A 26,644-nucleotide genomic window follows, 5' to 3' on the forward strand; every position below is an offset into this window, starting at 1 on the left:
TGCAACACAGCACAACTCTTCATAACACTGCATCAACTTGACAACAACAATAAACTCCATCACATCCTTTTATTTTTCTTCAGACACCTGATACAGTGAAGTGATTTAAAAATGGCATTAAACGTCTCTACCACATGCAGTCACATAAACGAAATTAAATGTCGATTGTAATACATGATTTAAAGCTGGGTTTTTCAGGAAATAGTTGCGAACACTAACATCGCTCAGTGAAAACAACCTCCACCTAGTGTTAACTGGGAAACCAATCGAGTACGGATACTTCCCAGCAAAGCAGGCTGGCCATTTAGATCAAAATCAATTTTAAGGCCAGAACTTCTCATGATTCCTCTGTGCCTGGTCCATGGAGGAGAAGGGCAATTTATTTTCATCAATTTGTATTTCAGCAGCCAACCCAAAAGGTGTTACCATTTCATCTTCAATACTAAGCTTCGAGCTCAAAGCCCATGCCAACCTTGTGCCCCCCAGCGTGGAAATTCTTCCCATCAATCAGTCCAGACAGCGTCAACTTCACACCTATGAAAGAGAGAGTAAGGAGGGCTGTGAATTTTTAGACATCATAAACCACCCCAGAGGCTGCTACATCTGCTCACACACAAGGAAACCACTTGAAGCAAATGCTGCGTGTTGTTGGAGATCTTGGCCAGTATTAAGGACCAAGCAGACCCCTTCAAACGCTTCAAGAAAGTAGCCTGGACCCAAAGTCCAGGCTAGTTGTAGTAAACAGTTGAAATGTGGATATTCCACAAATGATGCAGCTGGCCAAACCATTCAGTTTTAAACAAAAACAAGTCGAAGAGGATACTCCCTCATGTTGAACAGAACAATTTCCCCAGGAATATGGTGGCAAAGCTGCAGGCTTGATAGGGGCAAGATAAGTGCAGCATCATACGTCCCTGCTGAACATCAAGTCAACTTATCATGAGTATAATGTGACCTGTGACTGCTACAACATGAAGTCACAGTCGAGATCAGGTCACAGAGTTGTATGACCAACGAGGAATGTTTGAATACATTTGAAATCAAAAAGGTAGCTCCATACCCACCTGGTCTGAGAGTGTGAGTGTATCCCAATCCAATCAGGCTGGAGTTGTTCACCTTCGCCTTGAGAAGAAAAAAAAACAAGCATTAACCAACAAGTGGATGATTCGAACCCCCTGACACATTGAGAGAGAACTTCCTTGAACCTCATCTGTGCTCCTCCCTGAACCTTCTGGTGGATTGCAAATAATGAAATGACCATAGTTTGGTTCGGACAGAATTCGAAATGAATGCAGCGATCATCTGGAGGCTCGGCATTAAAAACATACAGGCCCATTCTGTTCACTGGGGTCCCAAATTTAACATAGACTCTGGATACAATGCTGAAGGGTAGTTCCTTGAAGCTCCAAACTGCATATCCCCACCAGCGTGATATAAACAGCACCACTAGTTCAGACCACAACAGGTATATTACCATAGATAGCAATGCTGGACTCAAGATAAGAAACTGTGGTTTGAGTTCCACCGACCACTGGATGTTGGCATACCACAACCACGCTGAGTAGCCACACTACAAGATGCTATTGCTTTGTCAATATGCACAATACCAGTGAGACTGTGTTCACAAGACAGTTGGCAAGCTTGCCTGAGGAACAAAGGGTCACTGTATTTCAATGTGTGTTGCACACAAGTTAGAAACTGACGTCAGCTTTTGTATCACAACTTCATGTATGTCTCCATATTACCAGCCCCTTTTGTCCATCATGTAGTTTGGGCCTGAGCTCCAGATTTTCTGGATCTGTTTTCCAATGTGCTGACCTTAATTTTATTTTTCGCAATTGAACTTTTGTTTACATTGCAACCGCTCATTTTACACATTCGGGAGACTCTCATAACGACCATTCTCAATTCTCAGAACAACTCATCCAGTTCACCAATGTCGTTTTGGTGAAGGAAACTGCCATCCTTATTTTTTTTTAGATTACTTAGTGTGGAAACAGGCCCTTCGGCCCAACAAGTCCACACCGACCCGCCGAAGCGCAACCCACCCATACCCCTACATTTACCCCTTACCTAACACTACGGGCAATTTAGCATGGCCAATTCACCTGACCCGCACATCTTTGGACTGTGGGAGGAAACCGGAGCACCCGGAGGAAACCCACGCAGACACGGGGAGAATGTGCAAACTCCACACAGTCAGTCGCCTGAGTCGGGAATTGAACCCGGGTCTCAGGCGCTGTGAGGCAGCAGTGCTAACCACTGTGCCACCGTGCCGCCCATACTTGGTCTGGCCTACATGTGACTCCAGACCCACAGCAATCTGGTTGACTCTTACCTGCCCCTCAGGGATGGACAATCAATGCTGGCCTTCCCAGCAATGCCCTCATCCTGTGAATATTATCTTTAAGCAAACTTTCAGACTTGATGCTTCCCTTTTGCTAATTGTTCCAAATCAGAATCATTCAAGCTCAAAATTTCACATCACTATCAGCTTCAGCAAACGGTTCATTTAGTCCCAATTTGTCTTTTCTTTGCCTGTAACTCTGCTAAGTATCTTCCAAGTCAATTTGTCTCGTGTCCCAGCCACTTGTCAGTTTGAATTAGACTTGTTTTTTTTTCCGGTGATGAAAGTGGGATACACAGTGGGAATGTTACTCACTGATACAAAGGTGTCACTGTCAATTTGGTACTTGGCAGCAATCCCAAAACGAGTATTGTTACTACCAGCAGTCCAAGCGAGGTTCACAGCAGTTTCCACCTTGTCATTCAGTTTCTGGTAAATTGAGCCACCAAACTCAGCACCATCATTACTGAGAGGGAAGCGAGAAAGTTTAATTGAGCAGTGTTTGTTATCATTATTATGACCATGTTAATTGTTTTCAGTACTAATAAAGACTAAAAAGGGCTTGTGACAGATTCCATAATGAAACAGCCTCCCAGTATTAAATAACAAAGACTTTTATGTCCAAATCAACCAGCTCAAGCCAGTATGCAACCAGAACTCAAGCACTCAAATATTTAAAGGATACTGTATTCTCACTGGTAGGGAGGTTAAGAAATGAGGCATCCTTCAAATGTGTACGGTGTGGTTCAACACGTAGCGGCCTATTTTAGTCAAAAGCTTTTAGGTTTACGGCCCAATCCAGCTTTGAACACAAAACTCCGTGATCAACTTCCAGTGCAGTACTGAAGGAGTGCTGCACTGTCAGAACAGCTGACTTTCAGGATGGACACCTTTTCCATGACACTGAGAGGGAGGTGCCAGTGTTGCCAATGTAGGTCACTACACTGTTAACAACAAACAGGCCAAATTCAAGCCAGCCAATTACCATCTTGTCGGTCAACTTTCAATCCTCAAAGTGTGAGAAGGTCTTGCCAACAGTGCCTCGAAACATTATCGACACAACCTGCTCAATAAGAGTCAGACTGGAGTCCACACGGTCCGCTCCACTCCTGATCTCACAGCGGCCTTGGTCCAAGCACGGGCAAAAGAGCTGAACTGAAGACACAGCGTGAGGGTCACTGCCCTTGATATCAGGACAGCAGTTGACAGAGGAAGCCTAAAGGAGCTCTTGCAACACTGAATACAATGGGATTGGGGGGGGGGGGGGGAAGAGTCTCCACTTGTTGGACTCATACTTTGCACAACGGAAGATGGTTCTGGTCATTGAGGCTTCACAATTTCAGGCCCAGGGTGTCTCTGCAGAAGTTCCTCAGGGTAATATCCGAGGTGCAACCATTCTTTATTGTGTAATGAATGGTCTTTGCCCCAACACAAGGTCAGAGACTGATCTGGGCAGTAACATAAAACTGCAGGCACTGGAGGACAACAGGATCTGGAAACTCCGCAGATAGCAGCTCTCCTCCTGACTCCCCAAAGTCTGTCCACCATCAACAAGGTACAAGTCAGGAGATGTAGTATTCAGCCTGTCAACACTCCTCTCATTTGTTTGATCATTTAATTTCTCTGCCTATAAATTAGGTTAGAAAATAACAACACCAGGTTATAGTCCATTAAGTTTATTTGGAAGTATGAGCTTTCACAGCACTGTTCCTTCTTCAGGGAACTAGTGGCGCAAGGTCATAAGACAGAATTTAGAGCAAAATATTTAAGTGTTAGGCAACCGATATGATATGCTGACCACACCTAGATTGCTGTTAAGTCTTTCATCTTTTAGAACGGGTTGCAGGTTTCAGTTCATTAAGATGTAAATCACAGAACTTCTTTCAAACATAGACTGGGACTGCCATAGCGTTAAGGGTTTAGATGAAGAAGAATTTAGGTGTATACAAGAAATTTTTTGATTCAGCATGTGTGTGTACCTATCAGAGAAGGTACAAAACTTAACCTGCTCTTGAGCAATAAGGCAACGCAGGTGACTGGGGTGTCAGTGGGGGAGCACTTTGGGGCCAGCGACCATAATTCTATTCGTTGTAAAATTGTGATGAAAAGGGATAGACCAGATCTAAAAGTTGAAGTTCTAAATTGGAGGAAAGCGAATTTTGACAGTATTAGACAAGAACTTTCAAAGGTTGATTGAGTGCAGATGTTTGCAGGTAAAGGAACTGCTAGAAAATGGGAAGCCTTCAAAAATGAGATAATGAAAGTCCAGAAACAGTATGTTCCTTGATAGGATAACAGACAAGGCTGGAAGATGGAAGGAAGGCTAAATGACTAGAGAAATTGAGGTTTTGGTTGACAAAAAGAAAGAAGCATATATGATAGATAGGGAGAGGAGAGATTGAGTGAATCCTGAGAAGAGTATAAAAGGCAGTAGGAGCATTCTTGAGAGGGAAACAGGAGGGCAAAAAGGGGACATGAGACAGCTTTGGCAAATAGGGTTAAAGAGAATCCAAAGGGATTTTATTACTTAGATTACTTACAGTGTGGAAACAGGCCTTCCGGCCCAACAAGTCCACACCTACCCGCCGAAGCGCAACCCATCCATTCCCCTACATTTACCCCTTTTACCTAATACTACGGGCAATTTAGCATGGCCTATTCACTTGACCTGCACAGCTTTGGACTGTGGGAGGAAACCGGAGCACCTGGAGGAAACCCACGCAGACACAGGGAGAATGTGCAAACTCCACACAGTCAGTCGCATGAGTCGGGAATTGAACTTGGGTATCTGGGGCTGTGAGGCAGCAGTGCTAACCACTGTGCCACCATGCCTCCCAAATAATAAATACATTAAGGACAAAAGGGGAGGGAGAAAAAAGGGGCTCTCAAATATCAGCAAGGCAGCCTTTGTGTGGAACCACAGAAGTTGGGGGGGAAGATACGAAACAAGAATTTTGCATCAGTGTTTACTGTGGAGAAGGACATGGAAGATATCCAATGTGGGGAAATAGATGGTGACATCTTGAAAAATGTCCATATTATAGAGATGGTGGTGCTGGATGTCTCAAAACACAAAAAAAAGTGGATGATAAATCCCCATGACATGATCATATGTTTCCTTAAACTCTGTGGAAAGCTAGGGAAGTGATTGCTGGGCCCCTTGCTGAGACATTTGAATCATTCACAGTCACAGGTGAGTTGCCAGAAGACTGGAGGTTGGCAAACGTCGTGCCACTATTTAAGAAAGGTGCTCAGGAGAAGCCAGGAAACTACAGATCAGTGAGCTTGACATCAGTGGAGGACCAATTGTTGGAGGGAATCCCGAGGGACAGAATTTACATGTATTTGGAAAGACAACGACTGATTATGAGTAGTCAACTTAGCTTTGTGTGTGGGAAATTATGACTCATAAACTTGATTAAGTTTTTCAAACAAGTAACAAACAGGACTGATGAAGGCAGAGCAATGGATGTGATCTATCCATGGACTTTAGTAACAAGGTTCTTCATGGCAGACTGTTCACAAGGTTAGATCTCATGGAAGACAGGGAGAACTAGCCATGTGGATACAGGACTGGCTCAAAGGTAGAAGACAGAGGGTGGTGGTGGAGGATTGTTTTTCAGACTGGTGACCAATGGAGTGCCACAAGAATCGGTGCTGATTTGGTTGTCATCATAAGAGGTATAGTTAGTAAGTTTGCAAATGAAATCAAAATTGGAGTTGTAGTGGACAGTGAAGAAGGTTACCTCAGAGTGCAAGAGGAATTTGATCAGATGAACCAATTGGCTGAGGAGTGGCAGATGGAGTTTAATTTAGATAAACGTGAGGTGCTGCATTTTGGAAAAATCAAATCAGAGCAGGACTTATACACTTAACAGTAAGGTCCTTGGGAGTGTTGCTGAACAAAGAGACCTTGGGGTACAGGTTCTTAGCTCCTTGAAAGTGGAGTCACAGGTAGATAGGATAGTGGAGGAGGTATTTGGTATGCTTTCCTTTATTGGTCAGAACATTGAGTAAAGGAGTTGGGAGGTCATTTTGTGGCTGTACAGGACATTGCTCAGGCCACTTTTGGAATATCCTGTGCAATTCTAGACCCCTCCTATCGGAAGGATGTTGTGAAACTTGAAAGAGTTCAGAAGATTCATAAGCATGTTGCCAGACTTGGAGGGTTTGAGCTACAGGGAGAGGCTGAATAAGCCGGGGCTGTTTTCCCTTGAGACAGAGGATTTGGATCGGGTCAGGCTTGGAGAGACGAAATTTTCTGGAATTTTTTTTGTTCTTTGTTCCAGTTGGAGGCTGAGAGGTGACCTTATAGAGGTTAATAACATCATCAGGGGCATGAATAGGGTAAATAGACAAGGTCTTTTCCCTGGGGTGGGATAGTCCAGAATTGGAGGGAACAGTTTGAGGGTGAGAGGGGGAAAATTTAAAAGAGATCTGAGGAGCAAGTTTTTCATGCAGAGGGTGGTGCGTGTATGGAATGTGCTGGCACAGGAAGTGTGGAGGTTGGTACAATTATAACATTTAAAACATATGTGGATGGGTACGTGAATAGGAAAGGTTTAGAGAGATGTGAGCTAAGTGCGAGCAAATGGGACTACATTAGGTTAGGCTATCTGGTTCGCATGGATGAGTTGGGTCTGTTTTCGTGCTGTACATCTCTGTGACTCTAAATGCAAATATGTGGTTGGGGGGTTGCAAAACAGAGAAAGGGAGAGAAGCGAGAGAGTATGTGATCGTGTGTAAGTGCGTGTATGCGTGAGTGTGACAGAGTATAAACCTGTGAGAAGGTGTGTCCGAGGCTGAGTGTGTGCTCGGTGTACGTTTGGGTGCCTGAGAGACAGCTTATGTATGAGAGACGGTCTGTGTGATTGTGAGCATGTGAGAGGGGGAGAGCGCGTGAGTGAGTGAGTGAGTGAGAGTGTGAGAGTGTGTGTGTGTGTGTGTGTGTGTGGTTGAGTGACAGTGCATAGTGTTATGGGGTCACCTGTCATCTGACATGAACCCAAGGAACCAGTTAAGGCCACCCTCATGGGTGCCGAATTTGGTTACTAACGGTTTGAATGAATCAACACCATCAACCGATTCTAAAGGATTGAAGACTTCACAACAATCTAGGTGTGTTCAACAGTTTCAGTTGCATGACACTACAATTGTTTTGCTTTAAATTCGCTTATGATCCTGCTCCACAAGTTACATGCCGAAGGAGCAGCAGAAGAACAAAGCCGGTACTTTCAAATAAACCTGTTGGACTATAATCTGGTGTCATGTGATTTTGAATTTGTCCACCCCAGTCCAACACTGGCACCTCCGCATCAAGTCAGGAGTGTGATAGAAGACTGATTGTTTGGTTGGTGGGCTACAACCCTCAAACAACACTGAAAAAGCTCAATACCATCCAACACAAAGCAGTCTATTTCATCAGCACCCAATCTAACACCTTCAATGTTCACTACATCCAACACTGATGCATACTGGCTGCACCACATACAAGACACACTGCAAGTACTCACTCAGGGTCTTTGGACAGCATCTTGCAAACCTGGGACCTCTACCACTTTAGAAGGACACCATTTGCATGTTCCTCTCCAAGCCATGCATCCCCATGACTGGGAAATATATGACCATTCCTTCACAGTAACTGGGACATCCCTCCCTCAACAACAGACTATAGTGGCTCAAGAACACAGCACATCATGATGTCCTTCAAATCAATTAGGGATAGCCAATAAATACTGGGTAAAAACAATGACTGCAGATGCTGGAAACCAGATTTTGGATTCATGGTGCTGGAAGAGCACAGCAGTTCAGGCAGCATCCAAGGAGCAGCGAAATCGACGTTTCGGGCAAAAGCCCTTCATCAGGAATAAAGGCAGTGAGCCTGAAGCGTGGAGAGATAAGCTAGGGGAGAGTGGGGGTGGGGAGAGAGTAGCATGGAGTACAATTGGTGAGTGGGGGAGGGGATGAAGACGATAGGTCAGGGAGGAGAGGGTGGAGTGGATAGGTGGAAAAGGAGATAGCCAGGTAGGACAAGTCATGGGGACAGTGCTGAGCTGGAAGTTTGGAACTAGGGTGAGGTGGGGAAAGGGGAAATGAGGAAACTGTTGAAGTCCACATTGATGCTCGGGAGTTGAAGTGTTCCGAGGCGGGAGATGAGGCGTTTTTCCTCCAGGCGTCTGGTGGTGAGGGAGCGGCGGTGAAGGAGGCCCAGGACCTCCATGTCCTCGGCAGAGTGGGAGGGGGAGTTGAAATGTTGGGCCACCGGGCGGTGTGGTTGAGTGGTGCGGGTGTCCCGGAGATGTTCCCAAAAGCGCTCGGCTAGGAGGCACCCCAATGTAGAGGAGACCGCATCGGGAGCAACGGATACAATAAATGATATTAGTGGATGTGCAGGTAAAACTTTGATGGATGTGGAAGGCTCCTTTAGGGCCTTGGATGGAGGTGAGGGAGGAGGTGTGGGCACAGGTTTTGCAGTTCCTGCGGTGGCAGAGGAAGGTGCCAGGATGGGAGGGTGGGATGTAGGGGGACGTGGACCTGACCAGGTAATCATGGAGGGAACGATCTTTGCGGAAGGCGGAAAGGGGTGGGGAGGGAAATATATCCCTTGGTGGTGGGGTCTTTTTGGAGGTGGTGGAAATGTCGGCGCATGATTTGGTTTATGCTAAGGTTGGTAGGGTGGAAGGTGAGCACCAGGGGCGTTCTGTCCTTGTTACAGTTGGTGGGGTGGCATCTGAGGGCAGAGGTGCGGGATGTGGACGAGATGCGTTGGAGGGCATCTTTAACTCGAGGACACCTCTTCCTTCCCCACCCCCGACCATGACCCCACCCCTCCATTTCAACTCCCCCCTCCCACTCTGCCGAAGACATGGAGGTCCTGGGCCTCCTTCACCGCCGCTCCCTCACCACCAGACGCCTGGAGGAAGAATGCCTCATCTTCTGCCTCGGAACACTTAAACCACAGGGCATCAATGTGGACTTCGACAGTTTCTTCATTTCCCCTTCCCCCACCTCACCCGAGTTCCAAACTTCCAGCTCAGCACTCTCCCCATGATTTGTCCTACCTGCCTATCTTCTTTTCCACCTATCCACTCCACTCTCCTCCCTGACCTATCACCTTCATCCCCTCCTCCACTCACCTATTGTACTCCATGCTACTTTCTCCCCACCCCCACCCTCCTCTAGCTCATCTCTCCACCCTTCAGGTTCTCTGCCTTAATTCCTGATGAAGGGCTTTTGCCCGAAATGTCGATTTTGCTGCTCCTCGGATGCTGCCTGAACTCTTCCTGCACCACTAACCCAAAAGCCAATAAATGCTGGCCTACCGAACAATATCGACTTCACATGAGTTCATAAATGGTAAACCAAAGCCCCAAATGTTGAGGTGGATACAAAACAAAATGCCAAGGCAGTTAATCAAAGAGGAGAAACTGAATGATTTCTGGTCCCCCAGTTAATATTTACCTCTCAGCCACATTTCAATAACAGATTCTGGCGAGATGATTATTGCAAACATACTGTCTATCCCATTTCCAAACTCAACAATGAATTTCAACACCTGTAAAATGTTTTGGGTCACCAGTGGTCACAAATGGTGACATTAATATAAGTCTTTTTCTGAAACATTACAGGCATCTCTTTTCTCCAATGTACTTACACATGGGTATGCAACTGGAAGTCCCCTGCTTTATGGCCCAGAGAGAAGTTGTTCTGTGCCAGCTTGGATTTGGCAGTGTCAAAGGCCATCTGGTGCCCAATAAACCAGCCTTCATAGCCCAACACAGCCATGCTGTGGATGGTGGGGCCAGCAAAGTCAAAATCAATATCACATCCCAGGTTCACGTAGTCTCGTTTGTAGGCAGTCTTCAGCTTTCCACTCTTCTTCCTGTAAGCACACAAAAGACACATCCAGAACATTATTGACTACAAATGTGTCAAAGTGTAGAGCTGGGATTGTCCCCCAGCTCCTCTAATGAGTTTCTTCCTTTTGCTATATTGCCACAGAGATTTCCACTATCAGTCCCAAGGTGCCCATTCATCATGGCTAGTCAGTGTCAGCTGGCTCTCCAAACTGGGAAGAGATCACAGTCCAGCCCGAATCCACAAAATGCTCTTGCATGTTACGTCTGGGTCACTGGACACCTGTTAACACTTCACATCAACTGGGACAGCTCCTCAGATACAGCCACACGCTCCACTTCCATATGGACAGCTTCGTCAGGCACAAGGCCAGTGATGCTTTGAGCAATGAGAAACCTTGGAATTATGATCTCTCTGCTACTCCTCCACCTCCAAAAGTCAGGAATACATGACAGATCTTTTCCTTCTTTCGACTTAAACCTGACATGTTATCATGCGGCAGATCCGAAAGCTAAAGTTTAAGATGTTACATGGTCTGCATTAAAACTCGACTGGGATCGATAACCTGCAATTCAACACCCTGGTCCACTACAAGTTTAACAGTGAATACAAATCAAACATCTCCACCTGTCGTGAATGTGGCAACAATGTTGAGTTGGATAATTTTGGTTCAACTCTAAAACCATTTAATTCCACTTCTGTGATACCACCTGACACATCTCAATCAATTGAAGAAACCCTCACTTCTACAGCTAACCATTCCATTGCACATCCAACCAGCATCTCATATTCTACCCTCCATAAACTTTAGCTCATCCAAATTTCTGCAGCCCTCATAACTCACAGCGAGTTCCATTCTCTGATCACCCGCCACACTCAATGGCCTATATAGAGTCACTGTCAAGCAATGACTTAACTTCGGTATGTTAATGCTTGTCGACAAATCCATACATGGCCTCACCCGTCCACAAGTCTGAAACCTCCCCCAGTCACACAACTCTCCAACATCTCACAGTGGCTCAGTGGTTAGCAATGCAGCCTCACAACACCAGGGTCCCAGGTTCGATTCCAGCCTCGGTTGACTGTCTGTGTGGAGTTTGCACATTCTCCCAGTGTCTGCGTAGGTTTCCTCCGGGTGCTCCAAAGATGTGCTGGTCAGGGTGAATTGGCCATGCTAAATTGCCCATAGTGTTAGATGCATTAGTCAGAGGGAAATGGGTCTGAGTGGGTTACTCTTTGGAGGGTCGGTGTAGACTGGTTGGGCCGAAGGGCCTGTTTCCACACTGTAGGGAATCTAATCTAATCTCTGCATCATCAAAATGCAGTCTTTTGGGCATTTAAGATTTTCCTTGCTCCAGTGTTCGACATGCCTTCAATTGCCTGAGCCCCAGACTGTGGAATTCCTTCTCGGGGGTGCATCATTTTCCTCCTTGCAGGTCCTCCTTTAAACCTACCACTAAACTCAGCTTTTGGTTGTTGGACGTAATAATTTATCATTTAGCTCAGTGGCAAACTTTGCTTTAAAAATGCTTGTGTCAATTGCCTTTCATTTCATTAAAAGGTGCTGCATAAACACAAAAGGCTTCCTCCAAAACTTGTCAGCAACCACGCTTAATTGTTCAATTGGGCTCTCACATCTAACATCATTATTGTTTTCCAGTCAGTCACAAGCGCACCTCCATTCCCTGCCACACCTCTGCCACCTTAAGAAAACCTACACAAGCTCACTGACCCATGCCGATGATCCAATATTACTCACTGAAGTGAGATTGCACACATTACAAGTGGAATCATTCGGGTGACTGTGCAAACCCTATCTCCACCATGGCTGAACCAAACATAAAAATGAAAATCTTACCCTGTATTTGGGACAAACGTCGTGTCAAAAGTCAGCTTTAGTCCTTTAGCAAGCTGTGAGAAAAACAGACCAAAGAGAAGTTAGTTTTTTGGTGTATGTTATACTTCACACCATCAAAAGCATTTTCAAATCGATACAACAAGGTGAACTGTGTGTTACAATAATGTTTACAAACATCTGAGCCTTTTATTCATGGAAATTTCCCAATTCATTCATCAGGTTACACACTCACCACAGTCTGAAACTGTGGGGCTAAGCCTCGATTATCTAGACTGACATTCAAGTTTCATATGGAGGGAAGCTGCACTTCCACAAGTATCCCACAAGATGGGATATTAAACCAAGGCCCACAGATGGCCACAGACAATTCTGAGGCACTTCAAATTGAGCAGGATATGTCTCAGGGTGTCATCCTTCAACCCATATATTCAAAAGCAGGCAATATGCTGATTTATCATGTTGACGTTTACTGTGCAACAAACCACATTTCCAGCAACTTTGATTGGACTCCACAGTTACTCACTGGCTGGAAAAACTTGCCAACAATTCTTGGAAGTTTGGCCTTTGCTGCTTAACGAATTCCCAAGACTCTGGTACTTAATGTTCAAATGTTGTCATGTCCTCCCAACAACTGTAATATCCTCAGCAAAATTAGATCTACATTCTCACCAGACCTTATGAAACCAGCAACACTGCAAAGCCTGGATGCCCAGCTCTTCTGGAGTGCTTTACAACATTAACAAGTATCAAATTATGAACAATTTATGAACAGACTGTCCTAACACTGCAGTTTTTTTTGCCAAGCCAGACAGAAATTTCCAACCACTGAGCTGTGGAACCCACACTGCAAAAGGAGTGGCACTACTCTGCAGCAACACAGTGGACATCATCCTGCTCTTCGGGAGTAAAGCATAGTTTAGGTACAGAATTAAACTTTTTCTACACGGCCCATCAAACGTTTTCATAAGTCAGATGACTCTCGCTCACCCGACACTATGTTCCAATTAAGCACTGCCTTCAATGAGTTACAGGAAACATCCACCCCACTTTTTCTGTTTCAGTGGTGTGCAGAAGAGACTCATACCTGTATCAATTTTTCCACTTGCCACACAACATGTCTTTCCGCCTTGGAATTTCCACCTAGATTTTCAGCCATGTTTTGGTTTGGACAGTCTTAGCCACCTAGGGATAACACCCAATGGCACAGCAGTACTCTTATAAGGTGTTAATCCAGACACCCAAGGAATGTTTTGGGGACCCAGGTTCGAATCCCACCACAGCATACAGTATAATTTGAACTTAGTAAAAACATGCAGCACCTACCTGATCTTCGATGGTGATTTCACTGGATAAAACATTATCAGTATTCCATTTTTCAGTGAAGGTTAATCCGTACTCTTTTAGTTTGTATTTGGTTTCCAGACTGCCTGTGGCTTTGCCCGTGTCAGTATTTGAAGACCCGGAGGTGGTAAACTCCTGTAAAAGAAAGCATATGAAGAAGCATAATCAAAGGTTGTCCTCCCTTTGCCACTGGCAGCAACACCAAGATAAAACATACTGAATATCAACATTCCTGAGCAAGGACTTTTGCCTGAAATGCCAATTTTCCTGCTCCTCGGATGCTGCCTGATCCACTGTGCTTTTCCAGCACCGCTTTAATCTTGACTCTAATCTCCAGCATCTGCAGTACCCACTTCTGCCTGAACATCAAAACAGCCTGTCCGTAGTCGTCTGTATTTCAGTTCAGTGACGTTACACATTATCCAACTACATATGGTCTATTCCAAAATTCAATACGTTAACTCCATTTCACCAATAAAGCAGGAGTCAACAAACTCATACAAACAGTGAAATATTTTTTGGAAGTGATGTAATGCAAATTTGCAATTCATAGTGGTGTGGGTTGTTTCTCATCCTTCCACTCTCTCTCTACCACCAACGTCTATGAATCATTATACTGCTTCTGGACTTTCTAGTTCACTTCACTACTCAGACAGATCCCTCTGCAAATCAAGGCACAGATCTGGAGCACCTCCCTCCTCGATGGAGTGCTTAACAGATCAATGTGGCCTATCAATGTAGCAATCAAGCCAGGGCTGCCTGCAAAGTTCTCTCTATTTATTAAATGCTAAAGAAGAGTGAACAAAAAATAAAACTGACATACTAAGCAACCACAGAACAAAACCACTCAATGTCTCCAAGGCAGCCTCCTACCCCTGCAACAGGTATAGCTCAAAGTTCAACACCACCTTTTAGTGATGTCCTAAATGTTGTTCTTCATGAATAATTCTGATTGCATTCAGATGCTTAAGACAATTAAGAGATTTGGTAGCCTAAGGTAACCTTTTCTTTCAATTTTCCATATTTCATCTGAAGGAAGTAGAAAGGTTGCTTATCCCGGAAACACAGTTCACAGTGACTCTACTCTATTGATCCTCCACACTGAGATCGCAGCTTTGAATACAGGCAGCTGAGACACTCAGCTCCAGAAGCTTTGCCATTCACTGAAAAGTAACAGATTCTGCACCAACTGCCAAACACCACAGAACATGAAGTTCAATTCTCTTGGGTTATCTTGGAAATCATCGGTTGCAGGGGGAAATGGGGCTTTACTTCTATACAGTACAAGTTGACTGATACTCCAACACAAACTGAAGTCCTGAACTACGCTGAGAGTTTTGGTCGATAACCCAAGTTATTCAAGGTCAGCAGTAACAGCACAAAGCCAAATTGTAGAACAATGCAACAGGAGCAGGGTGTATATGTTAGCAATATTGCCAGTGGTGTTCCGGTGAGTAAATACAGTACAGAACAACAAGAGCTCTCACAGTGGCCTCTAATACAAGCAACATGAAAACAGAATTCTCACAGACACTTATATACATAACAGTCCTGTCAGAAATTACACAGAGGTGAACGAGGGGAAATTAATCATGCTGTAATCTGGTACAAAGCTTTCAATCCCAAAATGAGATCAAATGCACTTCCACAAGACAGATCAACTGCACTGATGGTCCTTTCCATCACAAAGGAAAGTGAGAGTTGAAAATGGTGCACGAGTCAGATGACTAAGAGAAAAAAAAAACACAATCTGAAGATTTGGCCCTGTTTCCCATCAACTTAGGAATATCCTCCCAATTCCTTGTGACAAAATACTGGAAAGAAAAGGACTGCAAACACAACAGAAGAAATCAATTGCATGCTGCTCAGGCACAGACACTTCAGTGGTTTCATCAGGGAGACAGAGAAGGAGAATCAGAGTCGGCAAGTGGATTGAGTCAAATTCTCTTACCATCTGATGGAGCAATCCAGCACAAGGTGGTCAAGCAGCAGGACAGAGAAGGCAAACAGGAAGCAAGTAGGTTAGATTACAGCTGGCAAGATCAGGTCCGTACATGAGTACTAACAGACTGTCACAAAGCTGGTCCTTTTTCTAAAAGCTGGTCCTTTTCTCAAGGATACTGTATCCTTGATTTTTCTCAGAGGGGTCAGAAAACAGTCAGGGATCTGAAACGACTGGTTTGGTTGAGAGATGAAAGGGCTTACTGAGAGGCATTTTTGTTTATACATGAACAGATGAGACTTTAGGTCAAAGCTTTTATGTTTCAAAAGTGACCTGTATAATGAAAGGGAAGTGGTCAGTGCTGAAAGCTGAAGTCTTGTTTAAGTCAGTGGATTCCATTCTACCAGTCTATTTATTCATGACAGGATAGCTGTCATGTTTCTACACAGAACATAAAACACTACAGCTTAGTACAGACCCTTTGGCCCTCGATGTTGCACCGACCTGTGGAACCAATCTGAAGGCCAACGCAACAGAGAAACATTTGATGAAGGATAAGGAGGAGCGGGAATAAATGTTATTTTAGGAAAAACATCTGCAGAAGTGACTGAACGTTCGAGTCTGAACATGTTGTTTCAATAATCAAACAAAATTAATCCACACTGGACCAACAAAAGTAATGCACAAATATTAAAGCTATCTGATGGAACTGCCCTGTCTTTGACATTTCTATACCGAGATACAACATAATGTTAGCTTGTCCCAGCCTCACCTACACCATATATAGAGTCCTCAGAGCATGGCAAATGGAATTTTGGTATTTATTGCTATGAGAATGGCATACAATAGTACCAGTATAAGAGAAAACAGTGGAGACTTGGCTTTTAAATACATATGGGACAGTCGGGCAAGTGTATTTAAGGCCACAGCCTGGTCAGCCATCATCTTACTGACAGCAAAGCAGACTCTAAAGGGCCAAATCTGGCTGACTACTGTACATATTTCTTATGATCTTCACAGCTTGCCACTCACACAAATCTTTCACAACACTCTTCTCTGATCATCAGAAGAAATGTTGACCGACAGCAACTCTACCAGCCTGTGGAGAAGTCTCTCACCTGCAATGATGAACCAATAATAGGTTACGTACACTTTATGTCTTGTTCCTCACTATCTGATTAAGACATTGCTGCCCATTCTGATCTGGAGTGTTTCTGCTTTCTCAATAAGCTGGTCCACCACATCTAACCTCCCACAAACTTTGAAAACTCACCACTCCACTCGATGATTTGGTCTTGAGTTCCAGCTTCACCAAACCAAACCCTAAGAAATGAAAATAACAGTGTGTTGGATCAAATCAGCACTGAGCTCAAGACACCATAATTAACACACCAGAAGTAATACAAAATGTAAACCACAGCAAATTCTGGGGATTAAAACTCACCTACTGTCTTGCACTTCCCAAGCAAGTCCAACATTACCTAAAATATGATTCCAATCCTTTATTGCCCAACACAGTCAGCCACCGAACGCTCAAAAGTGGCTGGGATTTGCAGTGGAAAGAACGATTTGACTCTGGGGCAATTCATTGCATTGTGTTTGTACCAATGCCAAAGTTATCACTGGAATAAGGTTGAACTCTGCTTGTCTTCTGATGTTCTTTATTCATCACTTGAACCTGTTCCCATTTCAAATGACAACCCCATCCTGAACACTAGTTAACCAAGTGTAACCCAGCTTGTTAATTCTCTTTCTCAGCTGAGAACAGGACCGTGCAGAGCATTTCACAGTTTGAAAAATCCACATGAAAAACCCACTCAATTTGAATCCCAGGGAGGAAGACACATTGCATACAGCTGATGCTACAGAGCTTATGCTACAGTACTATACAGAAAGTTGCTGTACAAATCCAAATCAGGGTTCATGAAGGTCTGTTCTCAGTCAACTCCAAGGAATGGCTTGAAAGTAGAAGGCAGAGGGCATTGCTAGAGGGCTGATTTTCAGACTGGAGACCGGTGACCAGCCATGTGACATAAGGATCGGTGCTGGGTCCACTTCATTTCGTCATTTATATAACTGATTTGGATGTGAACGTTGAAGGTAGAGTTAACGAGTTTGCAGATGACACTAAAATTGGAGTTGTAGTGAACAACGAAGAAGGTAATCTCAGATTACAACAGGATCTTGATCAGATGGGCCAGAGGGTAGTGCATGTATGGAATGAGCTGCCAGAAGAAGTGCTGGAGGCTGATACAATTACTGCATTTAAAAGGCATCTGAATAGGCATGTGAGCAGGAAGGATGTAGAGGGATATGGGCCAAGTACGAGCAAATAGGACTAGATTAATTTAGGACATCTGGTCAACATGGACAAGTTGGACCAAAGGGTCTGTTTCCATTCCATACATCTTGATGATTTTATACCACCAGTTGAAAGCATTTACAGGATTCCACTCAATTCTAAATCCAAGGCAATTCTGAATCATTGCAGAGTACAGTCTGGAGTCGACGGACTTCCTTATCCAAATAAACTGCACAGTAGCTCAGAGTGACTGGAAATTCAAATGTCACTCTTGGAATTGTTTTGCAAGGCACTAAGTTACTATATCAAGAATGATTACATCAGCACTACTGGTACTAGCAAGGAGGAATTTGGAATTGCAACTGTCCCACATGTTCATTTGCAAGCACAAAGCACTTGGTGAGTGCTCCTGTTATGATTGTTCATATAAAGGCTGAGTTAGTTTTTCAAAATTAATCTCTTGCCCCTATTCAACATGAACATTCAAGTCAAAAGTCACAAGTCAGCTGATGCAACAGCTGCACCGAGAGAGAAACAGAGTAGGAGGCAGAACCAGAAACCACGCAGAGACAGTCATCGGCCTGCTACTTTCAAAAAGCAGGAAGGAAACAGAGTTCCTTCATTATCCATGAAGGCTTTCAATTTCAAAAAGGAGGGGAGCAAGATACTGAGCATGGGTGACAGTGAAAACTGGCTGGCAAGAAATGAACTGGCAAAAACAAAGCAGACACAGCAGGCATGCTATCTGTGAAATAAAATGGAACTTTTCACCAATATAATGCTGCCTCTGACAAAAGTGAGTTTGAAAACATTGCAAGTCGGAAGTATTGTCAATCTCAAAACTGCTGCCGTTCAGCCCATTGCATCTGCAGCAGCTCTTGGGACATGTCCCAGAATCAGGGACCGTGCAATTTGAATAAGCACACGTGTTTAAGCTGATAAGCCTTGCCTCTGGAAAAGCTAATACCTGGATAGAATCATTGAGTCACAGTCACACATTACATAACAGATCCTTCAATCCAACTCGTCCGTGCCTATCAGGTTTCTCCAAACCCAATTCGTCCCACTTGCCTGCATTTGGCCCATATCTCTGTACAGAGGAACTTCGATTACCCGAACGTCAATTATCCGAATTTCAGACTATCCATTGAAGATTGCAAGGTCCTGATGCTTGGCTAAACTATGTTATCCAGCATTCAATTGTCCGAACAAAATACTCCACAGCCATGTTGTTCAGATATTTGGGGTTCCTCTGGAAATCTGTCCTATTCCTGTACCTGCCCAGATGTGTTTTAAATATTGTAACTGTACCCGCATCTAACGCTTCCTCTGGCAGTTCATTCCACACATGAACCATCCTCTGTGCGAAGAAGATGCCCCTCAAATTCCTTTTAAATCTATCTCCTCTCACCTGAAAAATATGCCCGAGGTTTGAACTCCCCCACCAAAGTGTAAAGGCAGATGCCATTCACCTCAGCTATGCTTTTACATCTATGCTAAAAAGGTCACCCCTCAACTTTATACCGCCCAGTTGAAAAAGTCCCAGCCTATCCAGCCTCTCCTTACAACTGAAACCCTCCAATCCCAGTTGATGGATTATAGATCGAATGGTGTCATTTGATAAAAGCACAGATAATACAATGCCAGCTAACAATTCAGCAAATTCATGATTTGGATAGCAATTCTGATGTCTTTGTGAGAGGAGCTGTAGTCAAACAAGGCTGATGAGAGGTTTTCAACGACACGTACAAAAGAGATATTCTCATATTCTGGCAACGAGAACACATGGCATGCCCTGAGATTGGCACACAGTCCCACCATTTTCCATTCACGCACACTGTGCTCTCACCCAACCAAGTTCAGATGGTGATAAATAGGCTGGTTATGAAGCTGTCAAAAGGAACAGCCAATGTAGTCTAATTTAAGATGTACAATACTGCACACTTCAAAATACAAAAGTGCCAGGTGGGAGAATAGCTTACAGAGGACTATTGAGGGCTGGGGTTCAAGATGACCAAAGGGACCTCTGGATGCTCATAAGCAAGTTATTGAAAAGATCAACAAGGTGAATGATTCATTAAGGTCAGATGACTACCATTTGGTTCTCATCTGTAATACTAAAGTCTGCGATGCCATTCAATTAAATGCATTAGACTTGCCAAAAGTTAACAAATGAATTATCTCAGTGTCCACAGTAAGGGGAAATCATGATATCCAAGCGGATAGTTAGGAGATATTAGACAGACTTCGTAAATAATCCAGTTAAGACACAACATTAGAATGGAAATAAGCAAGACACCAGGGATACAATTCTTCCCTCTCAAATGGGAATCCAGAAAAGGAGTTAAAAACTTCACTTATGATCTGAACTGAGACCAAATCCAGGAGTGCATTTATGCACTGTCCCAGACGCAAAGCTGACTTCAGGTTTCAAAAGGGACCGAGATATTTACTGAGAAAGGAATTGCGTAATCAACACTAGAGTAATGGCTAGGGACTGATGAACGTATCAGTTCCAATGAAACAGTACAGCAAACTCAATGGAGTTGAACTGCCAACTCCTACCATGAAGCTTCTGAATAACTCTCACTGCAGTTTATTAACAAGTACTTTTCCTGGGTAGCAACGAAGGGGGCCAAAGGACGTGTTATTCTGCATGGTTTCAGAGGCAACCATTGGCTAATCTGTAAATTCTGAAATCTCAGCATCAACAACAATTTGAAGTACAACATCCAACAGCAGTGTGAACACTGCAGAACACATACCCAGTCAGTTTTAGGAGTCATTGCAATCAACTGATATTCCCACTGCTATCATTTCCAGACCATATCAGATTGCAATTGCTCTCTGCTTACACTGCTGGGCGTGTGACTGTCACTGGTGCTCTGAGATAGAAAGGTTTCTAAGCAACATATGCACCATTTTATTTCCTTCAGCTTTTACATGAAGGATTCACAGGATACAGAACATTTTTACCCCACTCTTCATTCATGTTCAGGTGCCACATATTTCGATTAATGACAGTATCCTTGATTGTAAGAGAGATGTGCTACAAGAATGCAAATTACATTTCTTTTTCTGATGAAATCAGCTCCTCATGTAAAGACTACATCCATTATTTCACAAAAACACATTTGTGACATTTAGCTCACTCACACATGAGCCTGAGAGAAGTTTTGAAAGAATTGAGAAAGGAAGAAAAGGCTGCTCACCATATCCTTTCGTGAAGAGATCCCGACTGGATTTCCCCAAGTCTGCATATGATGGTGGCACAGACATTCTGCCTTTGGAAAGGAGACAATTCATTAGGCACCAACGCAAAGTAACTGACATGTGAACATCTCTTACTTCAATTCTTCAAGTAGTAAGCACAACGTGAAGCCACAGTTATTGGTCATCTTTAGTCACAGTGAAACTTCAGAATTCAAAGATCACGTGCAAACTTCAGTGCTTCAAGTGACGTATGTCACACATCTTTCTCAATATTACTACCAGAGTTGTAAATGTGGACTGACACCAATGCATCTTTATAAGATCCAACACACTGGCACTGTTACAAATTGTGCCATTGAGGTACAAATACTGAAATTCCTCTCCCTGCAGCATTAAATTGAATGCAGTTCTATAATACACTTCTGTTGCTCAATTAAGCTGTCTCCACCACCATAACACCAGTGATTGATCTGCACTAATGTTACACACCACGAGTAGCCTCAAGGGTGAAAAAGTATCATTTGCAGATTGCCACCTTGCAGAAGAGTAATCTGACACAGGTACAACCTCCAGTGCTGGAATAATATCACAGCAATGGGCCTAAGAATTCAAAGGTCCAATTAGATCCTTCAGCATCTCATCCTCCTCAGTAAAGCACCAACTTCTAATATTTCAAAGGAAACCAACTTGAGCGACACACTGAAAAATGTTCAGATTCTGACAAGGCAAAGTAAACCGTCAAATACAGGCAAGACAACTTGCCCCAAAAAACTCCCCAATCCAGCTCTCTGCCACCTCTGGACCCTCATTCTCAGACTCTGCTACTTCTCGTTCTTGAATCTCCAACCCAGTGGAAATCATTGACCTTGATTTACCCTGTCTGGTCCTGTTCATATCTTGAAGATGTCGATCAGATCACCCATTAACCTTCTGAATTTGATAGGAAACCTCTGAGGGGCATCTTGGGACACTCAATGTTTCTCACGAGAGCATAGTATTGACAAATTGACAGGAGATGATTACTTTTGTGAAGGGTATGGTTAAGTTAAGTTTCAACTAGATTAGAGAAAGTCTGTATGAGTAATGCTGACCCTGGCTGATGTAGTTTAATTCAGATAAATGCGAGGTGTTGCACTTTGGGAAAGCAAATCTCAGCAGGACTTATACACTTAATGTTAAGGTCCTAGGGAGTGTTGCTGAACAAAGACACCTTGGAGTGCAGGTTCATAGCTCCTTGAAAGTGGAGTCACAGGTAGATAGGATAGTGAAGGCGGCGTTTGGTATGCTTTCCTTTATTGGTCAGAGTATTGAGTACAGGAGTTGGGAGGTCATGTTGCGGCTGTACAGGACATTGGTTAGGCCACTGTTGGAATATTGTGTGCAATTCTGGTCTCCTTTCTATCGGAAAGATGTTGTGAAACTTGAAAGGGTTCAGAAAAGATTTACAAGGATGTTGCCAGGGTTGGAGGATTTGAGCTAAAGGGAGAAGCTGAACAGGCTGGGGCTGTTTTCCATGGAGCGCCGGAAGCTGAGGGGTAACCTTATAGAGGTTTATAAAATTATGAGGGGCATGGATAGGATAAACAGACAAAGTCTTTTCCCTGGGATCGGGGAGTCCAGAACTAGAGGGCACAGGTTTAGGGTGAGAGGGGAAAGACATAAAAGAGACCTCCGGAGCAACTTTTTCATGTAGAGCGTGGTACGTGTGTGGAATGAGCTGCCAGAGGATGTGGTGGAGGCTGGTACAATTGCAACATTTAAGAGGCATTTGGATGGGTATCTGAATAGGAAGGGTTTGGAGGAATATGTGTCAGGTGCTGGCAGGTGGGACTAGATTGGGTTGGGATATCTGATCGGCGTGGACAGGTTGGACTGAAAGGTCTGTTTCTATGCTGTGCACCTCTATGACTCTTATGTTCACTCAGCCACGTCCAGCATTCTAGCAGTAGGATTTAACAGGGAGATAGGTACTCTTCAGTCTCTACAAAGTTCATTTAAACAAATCAAGAGAAACAACCTGAAACAGTTCAGACTAGTGTTTCTTATGCATTCCGGTGTATTGAACACTCCAGTCACTCAGCCCGTGATTGCAAGTTGAGGTTGGTAAGCTTGTGGCAGATTGAGTAGACACTGGCTGTTTCTGCCGGTTCAATTCCACTGACTACGATACTTAACTCTGAGTGCAAGGTCCAATGAAATTAGGCAGCAGTTTGGTCACAGTGCAACAACAGAAAAATTCAACAATAGCAGCAAATATTATCCAGACATGCCATTGGATGGACCCTCAATGGACCTGTCTATGAAGCACCCTGAAGCAAAGAATGAGACATTCTGTAACTGTCCTGGGACCGCTTGATGTGGACAGTGTAGAGGATGAATTATTCTGTACCTAAACCCATCCTGAGAGTGTTTGATGGGGTCTGTCTGGAGGGAGTATTACTCTGTTTCCAACTGTGTGCTGTATTTGCCCTGGGACTCTTCGATAGGAGGGTGAGAGTGGCAGTATTCTGCAACCAGTGATGTTGATGGGTTGCGAATGTTTGATGCATGAAAGCTGATTTCAATTAGCCTGTTTCGGTGCCAGTATTAGCCACCCTGTGCAGAAACAGCCCACTCCTCTGAGCCAGATGGCTTCAAATCTCATCTGCTCCAGGGGGGTGTACGGTGACATCTCTGATAAAAGGTGAGTTGGAAAATATCTAGAATGTGTCAAGTTTGCATTCTTAAATAATGGCATCACACTGATGATTAACTTTCAGCCAGAGAAGAAAGCTCGTTGGGATCAATGTCCAAAGGACAATGCAAGAAGTGCCCGAGAGAATGAAACCAGCATTAATAATATAATGCTCTGCCTTAACAATGATTTGGAGATGCCGGTGTTGGACTGGGGTGAACAAAGTTAAAAATCTCACAACACCAGGTTATAGTCCAACAGGTTTAGTTGGAAGCACTAGCTTTCGGAGCGACGTTCCTTCATCGGGGAGGGGGGGGGGGGGGGGGGGGGGAGGGAGGGGGAGGGGGGAGGGGGGAGGGGAGGGGGGGGGGGAGGGGGGGGAGGGGAGGAGGGGGGGGGGGGGGGAGGGAGGGGGGAGAGGGAGGGGGGAGGGGAGGGGGGAGGGGGGAGGGGAGGGGGGGGGGGGAGGGGAGGGAGGGGGGGAGAGGGGGGGGGAGGGGGGGGGGGGGGGGGGGGGGGGGGGGAGGGGGGGAGAGGGGAGAGGAGAGGGGGGGGGAGAGGGGGGAGAGGGGGGGGAGAGGGGGGGGAGGGGGGGGAGAGGGGAGGGGGGAGGGGGGGGGGGGGGAGAGGGGAGGGGGGGAGGGGGGAGGGGAGGGGGGGAGGGGGGAGGGGAGGGGGGGAGAGGGGAGGGGAGGGGGGAGAGGGGAGGGGGGAGAGGGGGGGAAGAGGGAGGGGAGGGGAGGGGAGGGAGGAGGGGGAGGGAGGGGAGGGGAGGGGAGGGGGGAGGGGAGAGGGGAGGGAGGGGAGAGGGGAGGGGAGGGGGGAGAGGGGAGGGGGGAGAGGGGAGGGGGGAGAGGGGGGGAAGAGGGAGGGGAGGGGAGGGGAGGGAGGAGGGGGAGGGAGGGGAGGGGAGGGAGGGGAGGGGGGGGAGGGAGGGGAGAGGGGAGGGAGGGGGAGGGCGGGGTAAGCAGTGTTGGGGGCGGGGTGTTAATTGGGCGGAAGGTATTTGAAGGGGCGGGATGCAGGGAGGGCTCCTCCACACGTGCAAGTGAAACCCACCCTCCCTCCCCGGATGCTCCGTGTGGAGCGGGCCCGCGGGGACCCACCCCACCCCAGCCCCGCCCCAGGGTCAGGAGGAGGGGGCCTGGGGTAAGGCCTCCGCTCGCTGGCGGGCCCCAACCCCGGGGGAACTGTCTCTTTCTTCGCCACCACCCAATCCCCACCCCCGGGGAGAGCAGGGGGGCGGGCTGTGCTCTGGTTACCTGCAGCCTCGATGCCTCCTGATGACCAAAGCCGAGTCAGCCGCTGCCTCCGAGAGGGCAACGTGAAGGAGAGAGCTGGGGTCTCACTGCGCCTGCCCGCTCAGGCTGCACATGGCGCATGCGTCCCGACCGGGCCGCCCTCCGCTTACACTGCCCCCTCTGGCCGGAGGCTTCCGGACAGAACACAGTCCACCAGCTTCCCAGAGCACTGGCTCATCATCCCAGGCAGCCCTGAGTACACCTCTAAACCCTATTGTTCACCTCATGCAACTGGAAAGAATCCCCATAGGGTGCAAGCAGAGCCATTCGGTCCGTCGAGTCTGAGCTATCAGTGGTGGCTGCAGTTTCAAAATTTAAGAGTCTTTTCCATTGGTGTATGAACAGGAAGAATTTAGTTGGATAGGGGCCAAATGCTGGCCAACAGGATTAGATTAATTAGGTCAGCCTGGACGAAACGAAGCCAAAGAGTCTGTTTCCATGCTGTAGAGCTCAATGACTCTGAGTCCACACCAAACTTCCAAGGAGCAACTGACCCAGACCCAGACCAATCCCATCCCTCTATCCTTGCATGCCTCCTGCATATCGGTCCAGCCTACTCAATCCTTGACTCCTGTGGGCAATTTAGCATCTTTGGATATTACTGTTTTCTAGTACTGAAACAAATGGCCTCAAAGTGAAGGAAATGTCAAACTCACTGTTCTGCACAGTAATGGAGTTAACAGGTTAAGTGAAAACATGAATTGTCATTAAGACATGGCTCATCATTACCAGCTCACACTCGATATACCTCATGCTCCACTCCCCTGTTAACCTGATTATACTGCTCCAGCCTGCTACACAACCCTCACATAAACACCTGGAGGCAGTGACACCCACCTACAACCCTGCCACATCACAACTGCTTATTCATTGTCACCGGCTCAAAATCCTGGAATTCCCTCCCTAACAGCATAGTGGATGTACCTGCACTACGTGGTAGTGATTCAAGAATGTAAAAAAGATAAGTTGTTTCTGTTAGCTGCTTATACAAGAACAAGGGGACAAATGTTTAGATTTTGGGAAAGAGAAGCATTTTTTATGCACTTGTTATTTCTACTTACGGAGGTGATGGAAATTAAGATGATGAAGTATACTGACACAAACAAAGATCAACTGGGGGAGCAGGACGTATGAGGAATGAAATGATCCCTTCCTATGCCATAATGGCTAAGACATGGTTGGACCGAAGGGTCTGTTTCCATGCTCTATGACTCGGTGGCAATCACTAACACCTATGGATGGGTGCAAATGAAGATCTTTTCAATGGTGCAGGAACTGATACTAAAATTAAAATTCTGTGATGCTATTAAAGTAACAAACTGCATACTCTGGATGGAGGAAATTTTGTCCCATTGTTGTAACAGATCGCTGTTCAGAGTAATTTAGAATGGTGACCGGTGACTAAAACACATGAGCAGATGTAGATCATTCAGTCCATTGACTTTGCCATTCAATGAAATTGTGCTGATCTGGTAATCATCAACTCCAGCTTCCTGGCTTTTCCCACAATCACTGATTCCCTTACTGATTAACAATCTGTTTATCCTAGCCTTGAATTACTTTAAGACCCAGCCTCGACAGCTCTCTGTGGGAAAGAATTCCACAGATTCAGAATCCTTTGAGGAGACATTTGTCCTCATCTTAAATGTGACCCCTTATTCTGAGATTTTGCCCTCTGATTCTAGAATCTCCCACAAAGGGAAATAACCTTTTCGCATAAACCTTGTCATGTCCTCTAATAACTATGTATATTTCAATAACTGTAACTCTCATTCTTTTATATTGTAATGAGTATGGGCCAAGCCTTAT

The 26,644-nt window shown here is 45.3% G+C and overlaps 1 protein-coding gene across 4 annotated transcripts; it reads right to left on the reverse strand.

The window, feature by feature from the left end:
• Positions 1-55: 55 nt before the first annotated feature.
• Positions 56-24,907, reverse strand: vdac3 (voltage-dependent anion channel 3). 4 transcript variants are annotated; one of them, XM_060856684.1, is made up of 9 exons: positions 24,797-24,906; positions 20,860-20,927; positions 16,619-16,668; positions 13,386-13,538; positions 12,063-12,115; positions 10,002-10,229; positions 2,663-2,813; positions 1,065-1,122; positions 56-534 (listed from the first exon to the last, which is right to left on the reverse strand). In XM_060856684.1, exons 2-9 carry the CDS (start codon positions 20,924-20,926, stop codon positions 443-445), a joined length of 852 nt encoding a protein of 283 aa, XP_060712667.1. In that variant the 5' UTR covers position 20,927; positions 24,797-24,906; the 3' UTR covers positions 56-442. The 4 variants fall into 4 exon arrangements, with proteins under 4 accessions (XP_060712667.1, XP_060712666.1, XP_060712669.1 ...); XM_060856683.1 differs by having other exon boundaries at positions 20,860-20,931; XM_060856686.1 differs by lacking the exon at positions 16,619-16,668 and having other exon boundaries at positions 24,797-24,907.
• Positions 24,908-26,644: the final 1,737 nt, after the last annotated feature.

This window comes from Hemiscyllium ocellatum, chromosome 48 (genome assembly GCF_020745735.1).
Source record: "Hemiscyllium ocellatum isolate sHemOce1 chromosome 48, sHemOce1.pat.X.cur, whole genome shotgun sequence".
NCBI lineage: Eukaryota > Metazoa > Chordata > Chondrichthyes > Orectolobiformes > Hemiscylliidae > Hemiscyllium > Hemiscyllium ocellatum.

Excerpts from the sequence above, each read along its gene's own strand:
- vdac3 (XM_060856684.1), bottom strand. The coding sequence starts at position 20,926 with ATGTCTGTGCCACCATCATATGCAGACTTGGGGAAATCCAGTCGGGAT. Across the intron at positions 12,116-13,385 it reads AAATCACCATCGAAGATCAG|CTTGCTAAAGGACTAAAGCT; the intron begins GTAGGTGCTGCA and ends TTTTTCTCACAG. Across the intron at positions 535-1,064 it reads CACTCACACTCTCAGACCAG|GTGTGAAGTTGACGCTGTCT; the intron begins GTGGGTATGGAG and ends TCTCTTTCATAG.